A 14,736-nucleotide genomic window follows, 5' to 3' on the forward strand; every position below is an offset into this window, starting at 1 on the left:
CAAGAATACTGGAGTGGGTTGCCATTTCCTTCTCCAATGCATGAAAGGGAAAAGTGAAAGTGAAGTCGCTCAGTCGTGTCCTACTCTCAGCGACCCCATGGACTGTAGCCTACCAGGCTCCTCCGTCCATGGGATTTTCCAGGCAAGAGTACTGGAGTGGGGTGCCATTGCCTTCTCTGGAACATAGTGCACATAAACATAATTAATATGAGAAGATATTAAAAGGTGTAGATGGCATTAAAATTATAAGAAAATATCATTCAAAACCCTGTCCTAAAACAAAATAATCTCAATGAAATGGAATTATGGGTAAATTTTTTTTAATTTTTAAAAACAGTTTAAAAAGAGGATACCTAAATAATTCTCAAAAAATTAACTCTTTCAGTGAAAAGATTTGGAACCAGATGATTTTTCTGGGCTCTCATAAATAGTGAAGTAATAGACTATTTCTAACTATGAAATATTTTTCAGAGGAAAGAAAAAGTCCAAGAATTTTGAAGTCTTAATATCCAAACCTAAAAAAACTCTAACACAAAATACTTCAGACCAATCCCAGACAAAATGTAGATATTGAAAGCAATATTAAAAAACAGTAGGATTCATTTTAGTAAAAGTGAAATCCACCACAAATAAGTAGAATTTGTTCAAGAATATGGAAATATTGAATAAGTTTATTAATGTAATGTGTTCTAGCAATAGGTCGAAATAAAAAACAAGTATAATCACCCTAGTAGGAAGGAAGAAGGGCAGGATGTAAGGAACACACTTGATGAAATACATCTCCCATTTTATAATTTTAAAACGTACTCTTGATTTACTGGAAATAGAAAGATATTTTTCTTCACATGATGTGGCCCACCGTGAACCAATATTCAAAACCATATTTACAAGTGAAAAATTACTAGAAGTATTTTTTTGAAGGAGTAGAACTATCTGCTGCTTCCCTATTACTTAACATTGTCCTGGAAATTCTGGATTGTACACTAAAACAGAAAATATAAATAAGCATTATAGCTATTGGAAAGGAAGAAGGAACATTATTTTCTTTTTTGGTAATGCCATGTGGCTTGTGGGATCCTAGTTCCCCAACAAGGGATCAAACCCATGGCTCCTGTAATGGAAGAGCAGAGTCCTAACCACTGGACTATCAAGAAATTCCCTGTGGAACATTATTAATTGCAGATGATAGTAATTACTCTTATAGAACACTCAAATAGCAGAGACTAATAGCAAAATTCAGAAAGGATCCTGAGTAGAAAATAAACATTATAATCAGCACAATATCATTCATGTGTATTTGTGATCACTGATTAGAAAATATAATGGGAAAAAGTCAATCACTATATAAAAAAATACAAAAAGCAGAAGATTCATTTTTAAAATAAATGCATAGGATCTATAATGGAGAGAGCCACAAATATTTACTAAGATACATAAAGTATGAATAAATCAATAATACTCAAATTAGGACATGACTCATGACTATTCAATACACCTCATGCTTATCTGTGCATAAACATGTTTCTGCCCTTGGACTTTTTACCACCTGTGATAATTATGGTTCAGTACTCAACTTTAGAGTAATACAATTGTTTCCTTCTCAGCCAATCACTTCACCAGTAAGTTGCAACTCTGGGGATAGTGGGAGAGTAGAAAAAACATATTTGAAAAGAAAAATTAAATTTCACACTTACAGTTTGTGTAAATAGGTTTTCGAAATGGCTTGCCCTTAGAAAAGATAAATGCTGATGCGATACAGTTGATGGTGATGATGGGCCACAGCGTGGTACTTTCAAAGCTTAAAACTGAACCAGGAAGCAATGCTCCATTTCCAGTCCAGTTTCTTGACAAATTCACATTTGTTGAGAAATTACTCTGGCTGTCCAGAAGGCACTTACTAGAAAAAAATTACCAGCATTTACGGAACTGTCATTGTATTTTTATCTAGCCAGTAGGAAAAAATTAACTAATCATGACCCAGGGACCTTACCTTGCAAACTGTTCCAGCAAATAACTACCAGGATATATTTTGTTCATCTCTTGCAGTGGCAAAGCAGAAATAAACTGCACAGGAAGTCAACATTGTTCTTTGTCCAGAAATCTATCTAGAATAAATGATCTGTCTTGAAGGGGCTTGGATAACAATTTCCTGTGAAATTCCTTTCAATTCAGAGCATATGAACTCTATAGGTATGTATGCGTGCATGGTGTGTTTCCTTTTATGGACTGATATAAATCTCTTAACATGGGTCCTGAGTTGGAATCTCCCTATTCTGATGCACTCTCCTCATACAACCAAAACCTCTCCATGAGGATTTGAACAATCTCCTGCTTATGAGTGTCTGTGTTTCTGTTTTGCTAACAAATTAAACTCAAATTTCTCAGGTAGGCCCAGAAGACTTTCAAACTCTGGTCTCAGTCAACCTTTCCAGCCTTATCTTTTGCCGGACTTCCCATGCTCCTTCTACTCCAATCATAGAGGAATATTCCTTTTCCCCTTTTGCACACCTCTGAGTCCAGACATCCTATTTCTATCTGAAATTCTTTACATTCAGTGGTGAGCATAACTAGTACCCTTCAGTCTTCTCTCTAGTGATGCATTTAGCTCATTGTTTTGCAATTATTCCTTCACATATTTTAATTTTCCATTCTTGGGATGAGAGTTCTTTGAATGTGAAATTTTACTTCTGGTATTATTTCCCTTTGCTTGTTTGTTTTACTCAAATATATAGCAAATTCTTAGCACCTAGCACAGTGATGCCACATGATATTTTCTCAGAAAAATATTTAAGATATGGACTTTCGCCATGTTGGCTGATCCATTTGCAGTCTTCATTTTTTCAATAATCAAACCCACAAAGGAATTTGTTTCATCGGCTTTCTTGTTTAGTTTCAAACTTTTTGCTACTATTACAACTGTTTATAGATAAAATTCATTTTTCAATTGTGAATTCAAATGCAAGGCATAAGTCTTGTCATCTTAGACTTCTTAGGCTCCCAAAATGTGTTTTGCATATAGTAGCTGTTCAGTTGGTGCCTGCAGAATACATTAATGAAGCAAGCAATCAACAGTCACAAAGCTTTCTAGCACAAAGGGAATAGATAGACTAGAAGGCCTGAATTACAGAGTTTAACACCAAAATATATCTAATCTAATAAACTTGCATGGCAAATAAGACAGTTGAGTAGTTAATGACAAAGGCAGGACAACCTATCCAGCACCCTTTTGGTTACCCCAAGTTGCCTCCTAGATTCAATCAGAAGGCTACTTCTCTGAATACATGTGCTCCAATTTCTGGAAAAATCTGGTTTTGAAATAAAATGAACTCTATACTCTAAGGAATACTTGAATTTCTGAATTTGGGTTCTAAATGACAATCTTAGACATCATTTTGTAGTTTCCAGTCTCTCCACTGATCCCTGGGGCTCTGATGCCTTCAGGATAACAGAGGAGTGAAGGGGAGTTTGTACAAGCCCTACTCCAAAAAGATCAACTCTTTCTGCCCTTCTCTTTTGGAGATCGGGCAGGCTTTGTCAGAAAAAAAACAGTATGAGCGTCTAAGTTCACCTCATCTTACCCTTAATGTATAATTAAGGAAATTAAAGCCCTGGGAGGTGAAGAGATTTGCCCTGCTGCTGCTGCTGCTGCTGCGTCGCTTCAGTCGTGTCGACTCTGTGCGACCCCATAGACGGAAGCCCACCAGGCTCCGCTGTCCCTGGGATTCTCCAGGCAAGAACACTGGAGTGGGTTGCCATTTCCTTCTCCAATGCATGAAAAGTGAAAAGTGAAAGTGAAGTCGCTCAGTCGTGTCTGACTCTTCGCGACCCCATGGACTACAGCCTACCAGGCTCCTCTGTCCATGGGATTTTCCAGGCAAGAGTACTGGAGTGGGGTGCCATTGCCTTCTCCCGATTTGCCCCGAGTCTACAGTAAAATCAGAACACTGATCTCATCAACAAATATTTTAATTTTAACATTCATTTGAAAAACTGAAACTAATATGAACAAATCTGTTTTGTATAGCAGGGGCCTGTTGACTTAAGCCCATCAGCCAAATCTGACTTGATGCCTGGTTTTGTCAATAAAGTTTTATTGGAACACTGTCACACTGACTAGTTTATGTGTTGTCTCTGGCTGCTTTTTCACTGCAACTGAAGAGTTGAGTAGTTGCAGCAGAGACTGCAGAGCCCACAAGTCCCCATATTTTTACTACTTGGCTCTACTAGAGATGTTTGCCAACTTCTGGTTTATATGACATCCAAACCACCAGCGAGTGAATACATTCATCCAGTCAAGTAACTATTACATCTATATATCAACAGCCAATGTGGAGATCTTTCCCCACCCACTCCACATTAGCTCACCCCAGGACTCCAGCCATTGACTCTGTCCTGTGTTATATCCCATCACTGATATTTAGTAGTACAGAAACAACTTTGGTTAATTAAAATTTTTGAATATATTTCAAACATATTTGAACAAGGTCATTAGATATTCATTGTACCACCTTCAGAAAGGAAAACTAAGGAAACAAACTTTACCTGTATCTGTAGACCTCACAATACCAGGGCTGCTGCTTCAACAAAAGAAATGCACAGACCTGCACAATGCAGTTGAAGCAGGTGTTCAAAACAACTGACAGCAGCAAAGGGGGAGAGAGAAGCTGTCCTGATGGTCGGTATGGAGCCAATTTTGGGTATGCATGCGTTGCGCTCACTGAAAGACAAATGTATTTTTCCTAGGTCCAGTTTCATTATTGAGAATAAAAGATTGAGATGCATGTTATTCTGAGTCTTGCATTAGGGTTCAGATACAGTAAACATGCACTGAGGGTTTATATCTAGGTAAGTTCACTGCCCAGCTGCACACCAGTGCTACCAACCTTGGCCTCGTCCATGCTTTGGTTTTATCTTCAGAAATGAAAGTGATGGATTCAAAAGTTCTATAATTAGTACATGTACCATATTGCATGGTGCAGATATTTTCTTTACAACCAGATTGGTCAAGAATGGTGTATAAAAGATGGCCTCTCACTTGAATAAGAGTACTGTTATATCTCTCAAGGATGATAGGGAAGTGGAGAGTGAAGCTGTAGAGAGTAAGGAGGCATCTAGTTGGACTAAAGTTCATATGCTGGGAAATTTTTAAAAAAGCAAAAAAACGTTCACTCTATTATTCATTCTGCCAACATTATTTGAGCACTTCAGTGTACCAGGATAGATGCTACCAGGATAGATGCAGGTGTGTTCTGCTATCTCCTGAAGAAGTGTGCAAATGGAGGACTGCTAGAGTGCATTAGACTTAGGAAAAGGAACTTAAAATATTGCCTTTAGATGGGAGTGTTAAAATATATTTTGGTCCTAGTATTTGTTTTTTAACATTTGTGGTTGGCAATGGGCAGTCACCAGTGGCTCAGCAAGAAAGCATCCACCTGCAATGGGTCGGGAAGATCCCTGGAGGAGGAAATGGCAACCCACTTCAGTATCACTGCCAGGAAAATTGCATGGACAGAGCAGCATGGCGAGCTACAATCCATAGGGTCACAAACAGTTGGACAGAACTGAATGACTAAGCACACACTGCACACCAAAAAAAAAAAAAAAGATGATTACATCCATCTTAGAAGTCTTATATACTAGCAAACTGATGAAAATGGAATGTACTTTACTTCTCAGGGAAGAGCAGGAAAGAAGCTTGGAGAGGTCAGGATGTTTCAGTTCTTTACATCTGTCACTTCTCTCATTTTCATAGCTTGTGACTGCTTTCTTTGATGTAAGAAAGAGGGGGTATATATCCTTAGGGCTGTGTTCATTCCTGTGGGGACAGGGCACTGGGGAATGAGCATCCAGTGTTGGATAATAAAAGTTTACAGTGGGTCTTTAGTTTGCTCAGTGCATGTTCTGGGGTAATCACAGACAGTCTTTGGTCTTTCATTTTCTCATGGCATGCATACTAAGTCGCTTCAGTCATGTCCAACTCTTTATAACCCTATATAGACTGTAGTCCACCAGGCTTCTCTGTCCATGGGATTCTCCAGGCAAGAATACTGGAGTGGGTTGCCATGCCCTCCTCCAGGGGATCTTCCCAACCCAGGGATTGAACCCATGTCTTTTATGGCTCTTGCCCTGATAGGCAGGTTCTTTACCACTAGTGCCACCTGGGAAGCCCCAAAGGGGCTTCCAGATGTGTGAGAATGTCTAAATGGCCTCCAAAGGCTCTTGCAGCTCATTTATCTAAAGTTCTCTGGCTGTCTAAAGCTTTCACTTTACTAATTTAATCAATTTTTCCAGAAGGGTGTAGAGCTAGAGGCTACGAGGTATGCAAAGGTAAGAAGAACATGTTATCTGCTTCCAAAGAGCTTGAGTCCCACTGGGAAACACATGGGGTGTGTAATAAAGATAGTGACTAGTCTTCATCTCAGATTCCTAGGAGGTCACCTCTGAACTCTTGGAGTGAGGAGTTTCGCCTTTGTCTTCACTTCCTGGGGTAGATCCTCTAAATTCTTGGAATTTCTTAATTGATAGGAGTATCTTTTTTTTCCACAATGGGCCTGAAGAGAGTTTGTGCTAATGAGATGACTCAGGATGTGTGAGTTGGCCATGCCCAAAATACCAAATGTGTGATTAGAGGGCTGGGGGCTTTAAGCCACTTGCTATCAACTCAACCTTCAAGGGAAAAGACGAGAGCTGGAGACTGTGTTCAACTTTATGGCCAGTGGTTCAGTCAATCATATCTATTTAACGAAACCTCAGTAAAAATTCCCTACACTAAAGCTCAGGTGAGTGTCTCTTTTTTTTTTTTTTTCAATATTCTGAATATGGTCATACATCACTGTGCGGGAGAGTAAGGCAAACTGACTCGTGAGGGAGAGGCCAATGGAAATGTCACGTTTGAGATCCTCCCAGACCTTGCCCTTATGTCTTTCCCTTTGGTTGGCTCTACTTTGTACTCTTTTGCTATAATAAAGCTGTAATAAGCTAAATACCCCTTTCCTGAGTCCTGTGAGTTGTTTCTGTGCATGATTGAATTCTGAGGGACTAGTAAGAACCCCTATATTAATAACCAGCAGATCAGAGGTGTTCGTAGCTTGAGGACTCTCAAACTCACAGCTGATACTAAAGTGAAGGCAGTCTTATGAAGGCTGTGAGGTTTGGCCCAACTCCAGGTACTTGGTGTCAGAAGTCATTGCGTGGGCTCACAAGGCAGACAAGGTGGACTGTGGTCAATGCTGAGAAGGGGTGCAAGGAGACTGAGGCTGCAGAAGGCAGAGGCCGCAGTGCTTGGAATTCTCTCTGTCGTCCAATATCCAAGGTAGAATGTGACCACAGAGTTCATGGAGAGGCTGTGGGTACTGGAGAGACATGTAATTGCATCTCTGTGCATCTGCCTTCTACCTATTTGGTTTTCTCTTTTTTGGATGCTCATTGTAATTTCTGCCTTTTCTTTTACACAGGGACTGTGAGAGACTGAATTATTGGTCTCATCTCATTGTGGAAGAGTGTACTTTATCTCCCCTTAATGTTGTTTTTTACTGTGTGATTTTCTCTGGCCAAAGAGATGTTAGCAGGGTTATTATTTTTATTTTTAATTGGAGGATAATGACTTCATAATATCATGATGGTTTTTGCCACACATCAACATGAATCAGCCACAGGCATACCCATGTCCCCTCTTTCAGGAGCCTCCCTCCCCATCCCACCCCTCTAGGTTGTCACAGAGCACTGGCTTTGGTTCCCTGCATCATACAGCAAATTCCCACTGGCTATCTATTTTACATATGGTAATATATGTGTTAGCAGAGTTTTGAGGCATGCTTGCGTGGCTTGACTTGCTCTCTGGCTCTGCTCTCTTTGATCTATACTGATAACATGCCCAGGTCTGTCTATTCGGCCTGGCCTCAGAAAGAAAACTGAAACAAACCTCAGTTAAACCCAGAACCTGGACCAAGACTATCTAATCTACATCCTAAGCAGAGTGGCTCAGATGAGCCCACCTGCTGAAACTCCCAATACTTTGGCCACCTCATGCGAAGAGCTTACTCACTGGAAAAGACCCTGATTCTGGGAAGGATTCGGGGCAGGAGGAGAAGGGGACGACAGAGGATGAGATGGCTGGATGGCATCACCGACTCGATGGACATGAGTTTGGGTGGACTCTGGGAGTTGGTGATGGACAGGGAGGCCTGGCGTGCTGAGGTTCATGGGGTCGCAAAGAGTCGGACACGACTGAGCGACTGAACTGAACTGAACTGAGACCAACTGAATGACAGGCAGCTCACAGAAGCATAAGTGGGTGTTGCAAGCCACTGAGTTTTGAGGGTGGTTTATTATACAGCATTACTGTGACAATAGCTGATTGATACAGATTATTACATAAAGATTATTTTAACTTTTTCTGTTTTAAAGATGTTTAATACTTTCTGATAGGGAAGTATACTTGTATACTTGACTATTAATAAAAATAATGACAACCATTTTAGAGTCCCTACTAGTCCATGGAATTCTCCAGACAAGAATACTGGAGTGGGTAGCCATTCCCTTCTCCAGGTGATCTTCCTGATCCAGGGATTGAACCCAGGTCTCTGGCTTTGCAGGCAGATTCTTTATTGTCAGAGCCACGAGGGAAGCCCTTTCACTAGGTCCAGAGGCTGTGCCAAGTGTTTTATAAATATTATCATTATTTCTTAAAGAAACAATGCAAAATATGTATTTATCTCCTACTTTACAGGTGAAGAAACTGATGTTTGGAGAAGTAGAATCCTTGCTTTAGTGAGGGAAATGGTGGTGATGTAAGTCTGTCTGATTGTAAAGCTTCATGTTGGCTCAAATGATAAAGTATACATGTACCTAGCCGACTGTGAGCTTCCTGAGGAAAGAAATCCTGTCTTGTTCACTGTCTGTCCTTTACTGAACCTAGCACCAGAGCCTGCTGTATGGGAGGACTTAGCAGCTTTAAATTATATTCTCAAAGTATAGTTTTTAATTGCTCATCATCATCTGGATATTATGTATGTATGTTTCTCCTAAATAGTTGGCTTACTTTTTATTATGGACATTTCAAGTCATGTAAGTCAAATTTTAGGAGGCTAATGAACCCACCCAAACTTAATGCAAAATTTTGAGCATGTGTCAGGAAATTTCTAAGGTGAAAAAAAAATATTTATCTTTCATTAGATCCTTCAAGAGGCCCAAGACCCAGAAAGGACTCACTGAAGCACAGATGAAACTTAAGAAGAGATGTATTTATGTGATGGATAAATCCCCCCTACAGCCTCCTTCTCTGTACACTGCCTTCCTCCCATGTGCTGGAGTGATTGCCCAAATGGAGCTGAATTACATGACTCGTCCCTCATTCATAAAAGTGATTGACCTAGAGTGGGCAACTTACCCAAGTGAAGGTGATCAGTTTTCCTTCTAAACAATTTGCAAATGACACTGAGAGGTTGAGCTAATTGGCTTAGGAGGACAAGCAGAAAGGTTATGGAGACCCAATAATAGTTACCATTTGGGGTCATTTGCAAAGTGAATGAGTAGAAGTCAGTTGAAAACAGGAAGGTTAGAAAGAAGAAGAAAGACAGAGGATGGTTTCTTGGAAATAAGGAAAGAAGATTCTAGCCCTCCTCAGGCCCAGGTGCTTCCAAGTTTCTGTTCTCAGATACTTTTGTGTGTGTGAGAATTGTAGTCTTAAACATGCCTTCTTCGATTTTCTTGTTCTAATTTGAGTGGGGCTTACTGAAGAGAACAGAGACATAGCTAAACAAGTTCCTTTCAAGATGGCTTCTATACCTAAGAGGGTCAAATGGGACTTCACGAGATGCATTTTCTTTTTTTCTTTCTTCTTTTTTGGCACTGGTGCAGCTTGCAGAATCTTAATCCCCCAACCAGGGATTGAACCTAGGCCCCTGGCTGTGAAAGCATCAGCTCCTAACCACCAAGGAATTCCCAGGACACACATTTTCTTAATTGACTATTCTGACTCCATCTCATTTTTGTCCTAGATTTTTCCTTCATGTATTATATCTTACTGGTGGTGGTGAAAGTCACTCAGTCGTGTCTGACTCTTTGTGACTCCATACAGTCCATGGAATTCTCCAGGCCAGAATACCGGAGTGGGTAGCTTTTCCCTTCTCCAGGGGATCTTCCCAACCCCGGAATTGAACCGGGGTCTGCTGCATTGCAGGTGGATTCTTTACCATCTGAGCCACAAGGGAAGACCAAGAATACTGGTGTGGGTAGCCTATCCCTTCTCCAGGGGATCTTCCCAACACAGGAATCGAACCAGGGTCTGCTTCATTGCAGGCGGATTCTTCACCAGCTGAGCTATCAGGGAAGCCTATCTTGTCTTATTAGCAGCCTTTGTATATTTAAGGCAGCCTTTGCCATAAATCTTGTGGGGACAATGCGGGGTGTGGATAGATAAGCAAGTAAATAAATAAATAAGATGATAGTATTATCTTTTTAAAACATTTTCCAAGAGAATATACTGGTAGATTTATTTCATTATGGTTTTTAAATTAATTTTGTCAATTTTTATACAATTTTAAGTGTTACACTCCATTCCATTTGCAGTTATTACAAAATATTGGCTATATTCCTGGTGTTGTACAATTTATCCTTGTAGCCTATCTTACATTCAGTAGTTTGTACCTCCTACACTCCCACCCGTATAGTGTACCTTACACCCCACCCCGGGCAGCCACTAGTTTCTTCTCTATATCTGTGAGTCTGCTTTTTTTTGTTGTTATAGTCACTAGATTATAGATTAGATTCCAGGTATAAGCAATAGTATTTGTCTTTCTGTCTTATTTCAGTTAGCATATTGTGATGGCATTATCTTTGTCCCTTACTAATTCAGGCTTGAAAGTCAGAGCCCTAACCTGGGAACCTGGAAATGTAGATAGCTTGATGAGAATGATTTCACATTGATCGTCCATGACTCAATGTCAGCAGATAAATGTTCACAGTTCTCAGCTTAGTAGTCAAGATTCTGTGATCTGACCCAACCTACTTTTTCAAATTTTATCTCCTGCTGTTCTTTCCACATACCCTACAGTGTGGTCAAATTGAAAAACTCATGCCCTATATTTATCAGCTCTCTCGCTCATGCTGCTTCCTTCTACTTGAAATGCCTTTCTTTTGATAAAAGATATTTGAAATCTATTCAGTCTTCTTATTTTGGTGCCAATGCTACTTCTTCCATGAAGCCAACCCCAGTATTTCTCTTTTCTCCATTGCTGTCTCATCCCTAACTACAGATCATCAAAAACAAACTCCCCTTTTCCAAAACTGCCAGAGCATCTGTTGTTTCCTGATACTCACTATTTTTGACTTGTATTTCATCCATTAATGTATGTGAATTCTCTACTAAACTCTATATGTCAGTGATCAACATTTTAATGCCCAGGTACTTATGTGCCTGACACATAGTAGGAGATGAACACTTTTCTAAGGTGAGGTTGAATGGAAATTCTCCTCTTGTCTGGGGAATTTTGCTGAGCCTCATATTTGAGGACAATGAAAAGAAAAAATAAGTGAGAATGAAAGTGTTAGTTGCTCAGTCATGTCCAACTCTTTACGACCCTATGGACTATAGCCTGCCAGGCTCCTCTGTCCATGGAATTCTCCAGACAAGAATACTGGCGTGGGTAGCCAATACTTTCTCCAAGGGATCTTCCCAAACCAGGGATTGAACCCAGGTCTCCTACATTGCAGGCAGATTCTTTACCATCTGAGCCACCAGGGAAGTCCAAGGACAATGAAAGGTAAGTGCCAATTTAATGTAAAGAGAGATGACTACCATATTGCTATAGTACATACTAAGAGGGATTCATCCTGGTCCTTCAACTGCAAACATGTCATCCTCCTTCCCCCAGTTACCTATGTAGAGACTACATAAGAGAAAACCATGGAGATTCCTTAATAGGAATTGTTAGGAGCAGTAAGAACTGTGGTTTTAGTCTCAGCATCACAACACAAATGAGAGCAAATCATAAGAACCACTGTAGGAAAGTCCTGAAGTGGTGAGGGTGGAGATTAGCACTCATTGTCCTGCTTGTAATATCAAAGGGAAGAGAGGGGGGCAGCAGTGAGAACACATGCCACATCTGTCTAGGAGGTCAAACAGACCCTCTGTAAATTAGCCAGGCTAGAGCAGTCTCAGAAAGAATTTGCCCAGTGGGGCAATCAGCTGAGGTTAGAGAGACCAGCAGAAGAAAAAGGCTGTGTGATATGCACCACCAGAAGGCAGTTAATGAAAGGAATCATTAACTGAGAGGTCAGAGGAGAGAGCACCACCTGTGTAAGGGAGTGGTCTGGTTCAGACAATCCACAGGGAATCTCTAAAGGACTCAGGAACTCACTAGTGAGCCCCATGCAAAGGGCCTGAGTTTAGCTATCTACCTTGTTAGAATACACTCGACAGGTGACAAATACAATACCCTCATTTAAGTAGAAAGTCCTGGGCTCTTGTTACTTGCATTCACCGAAGCAGGGTTGAAAGTAGCTGACACAAGGGAAACAGAGTTTATGGCCTTCTGAAGGCAATGGCACCCCACTCCAGTACTCTTGCCTGGAAAATTCCATGGACGGAAGCGCCTGGTAGGCTACAGTCCATGGGGTCGCTAAGAGTCGGACACAACTGAGCGATTTCACTTTCACTTTTCCCTTTCATGCACTGGAGAAGGAAAGGACACAACTGAGCGATTTCACTTTCACTTTTCCCTTTCATGCACTGGAGAAGGAAATGGCAACCCGCTCCAGTATTCTTGCCTGGAGAATCCCAGGGACGGCAGAGCCTGGTGGGCTGCCGTCTATGGGGTCGCACAGGGTCGGACACATCTGAAGTGACTTAGCAGCAGCAACACCACCTACTCCAAGCCATGGGTCAGGCTTCACTTGGGGAAGAAAACTTTGAATTGGATGAGAATATGAAATGTTAATTTATAATACCTGGACTTTTCCCATCTAAAGATGAGATCATTTCAATACCTGGAAATGACCAGGAAATGATCTGCCTATAGTATTATTGAACTCACAGGGATGGGAAAGTGATAGTGTTCAAAGGCAGAACGTAAAAAGACACCAAAAAAAAAAAAAAGCTATTTCCACCCTGTGTTTCTCACCTTCATCAGTCTAGCTGATTTAGTAGGTCAGCTACCCCTTTGTTGGATACTAATTGAATGAAGTGCTCTCGTTTGGAAAGAACACTACGCATCTGATCTATCACCCTTCTTTTTACTCCCACGGGTAACAGTGGTCCTGCTCTGAGTCATCTCAACTCTCCCACTCAGCCTGCTCTGAGATGAGAGGCTTTTCACAGGGTGAGCAACTGGTATCAGAGTCCATAGGCTCTTGCCATGGGAAGCAGTAAAGTATACTCATCACCTTGAGAGTCAAATTCATGACCAAAATGGAAATTAAGTGTGCAAAAGCTCAAAACAACTTGCTTGATGTCATCTGGCAATTCTGAGGCAAAGCTACCACTCATAGTTTTAAATTTCTAATCCAACAGTCTACTTGTACACAGTCTTAAGTTTTTCAAGTGCTCAACAAGTTAGTCAATTACCTCAAAAAAAAACAATGAGGGGAGGGGGTAGTGCCATATCATTCATCTTGTAAGGAGTGCTTATAGGGCGCCATGCACTGTGCTATACACTACGTGCACTGTTTTATCTAATCCTCACAACCCTGTAAGGACCTTTCACATGAATCAATTTTGTACGTGCGTGCATGCTGTCACTCAGTTGTGTCCGATGCTTTGTGGCCCCATGGACTGTGGCCTGCTAGGGTCCTCTGTCCGTGGAATTTGACAGGCAAGAATACTGGAGTTGGTTGCATTCCCTTTTGGGGGATCTTCCAGACCCAGGGACTGAACCCACATCTCCTGTGTTTCCTGCAGTGGCAGGCAGATTCTTTACCACTGAGTCACCTGGGAAGCCCCAGTGAATCAATTATTTATTTAGTAAGTAATTTGCCAAAGAGCCTCTTGATGAAGGTGAAAGAGGAGAATGAAAAAGTTGGCTTAAAGCTCAACAGGATCATGGCATCTGGTCCCATCACTTCATGGGAAATGGATGGGGAAACAGTGGAAACAGTGTCAGACTTTATTTTTTGGGGCTCCAGAATCACTGCTGATGGTGACTGCAGCCATGAAATTAAAAGACGCTTACTCCTTGGAAGGAAGGTTATGGCCAACCTAGATAGCATATTTAAAAGCAGAGACATTACTTTGCCAACAAAAGTCCGTCTAGTCAAGGCTATGGTTTTTCCAGTGGTCATGTATGGATGTGAGAGTTGGACGATGAAGAAAGCTGAGCACCACAGAATTGATGCTTTTGAACTGTGGTGTTGGAGAAGATTCTTGAGAGTCCCTTGGACTGCAAGGAGATCCAATCAATCCATCCTAAAAGAGATCAATCCTGGGTGTTCATTGGAAGGTCTGATGTTGAAGCTGAAACTCCAATACTTTCACCACCTCATGCGAAGAGTTGACTCATTGGAAAAGACCCTAATGCTGGGTAGGATTGGGGGCGGGAGGAGAAGGGGACGACAGAGGATGAGATGGTTGGATGGCATCACCGACTTGATGGACATGGGTTTGGGTAGACTCCGGGAGTTGGTGATGGACAGAGAGGCCTGGTGTGCTGCAATTCATGGGGTCGCAAAGAGTCGTACATGACTGAGTGACTGAACTGAACTGAATTTGCCAAAGGTCACAGAGATAGGAAATGATGGAGA

The 14,736-nt window shown here is 41.2% G+C and overlaps 1 protein-coding gene across 1 annotated transcript in view; it reads right to left on the reverse strand.

Moving 5' to 3' along the window:
* The window catches only part of ATP13A5 (ATPase 13A5), a 123,850-nt gene that overhangs the window by 13,244 nt on the left and 95,870 nt on the right, over positions 1–14,736 (reverse strand). Inside the window, exons 26-27 of the mRNA XM_081573656.1 lie at positions 4,543–4,717; positions 1,695–1,897 (exon numbers count right to left, since the gene is read on the reverse strand). Coding sequence (XP_081429782.1) covers positions 1,695–1,897; positions 4,543–4,717 — 378 coding nt within the window. The remainder of the gene's footprint in view (positions 1–1,694; positions 1,898–4,542; positions 4,718–14,736) is intronic.

The sequence above is a fragment of the Giraffa tippelskirchi genome, chromosome 2 (genome assembly GCF_054371585.1).
Source record: "Giraffa tippelskirchi isolate mGirTip1 chromosome 2, T2T-mGirTip1v1.2.pri, whole genome shotgun sequence".
Lineage (NCBI taxonomy): Eukaryota > Metazoa > Chordata > Mammalia > Artiodactyla > Giraffidae > Giraffa > Giraffa tippelskirchi.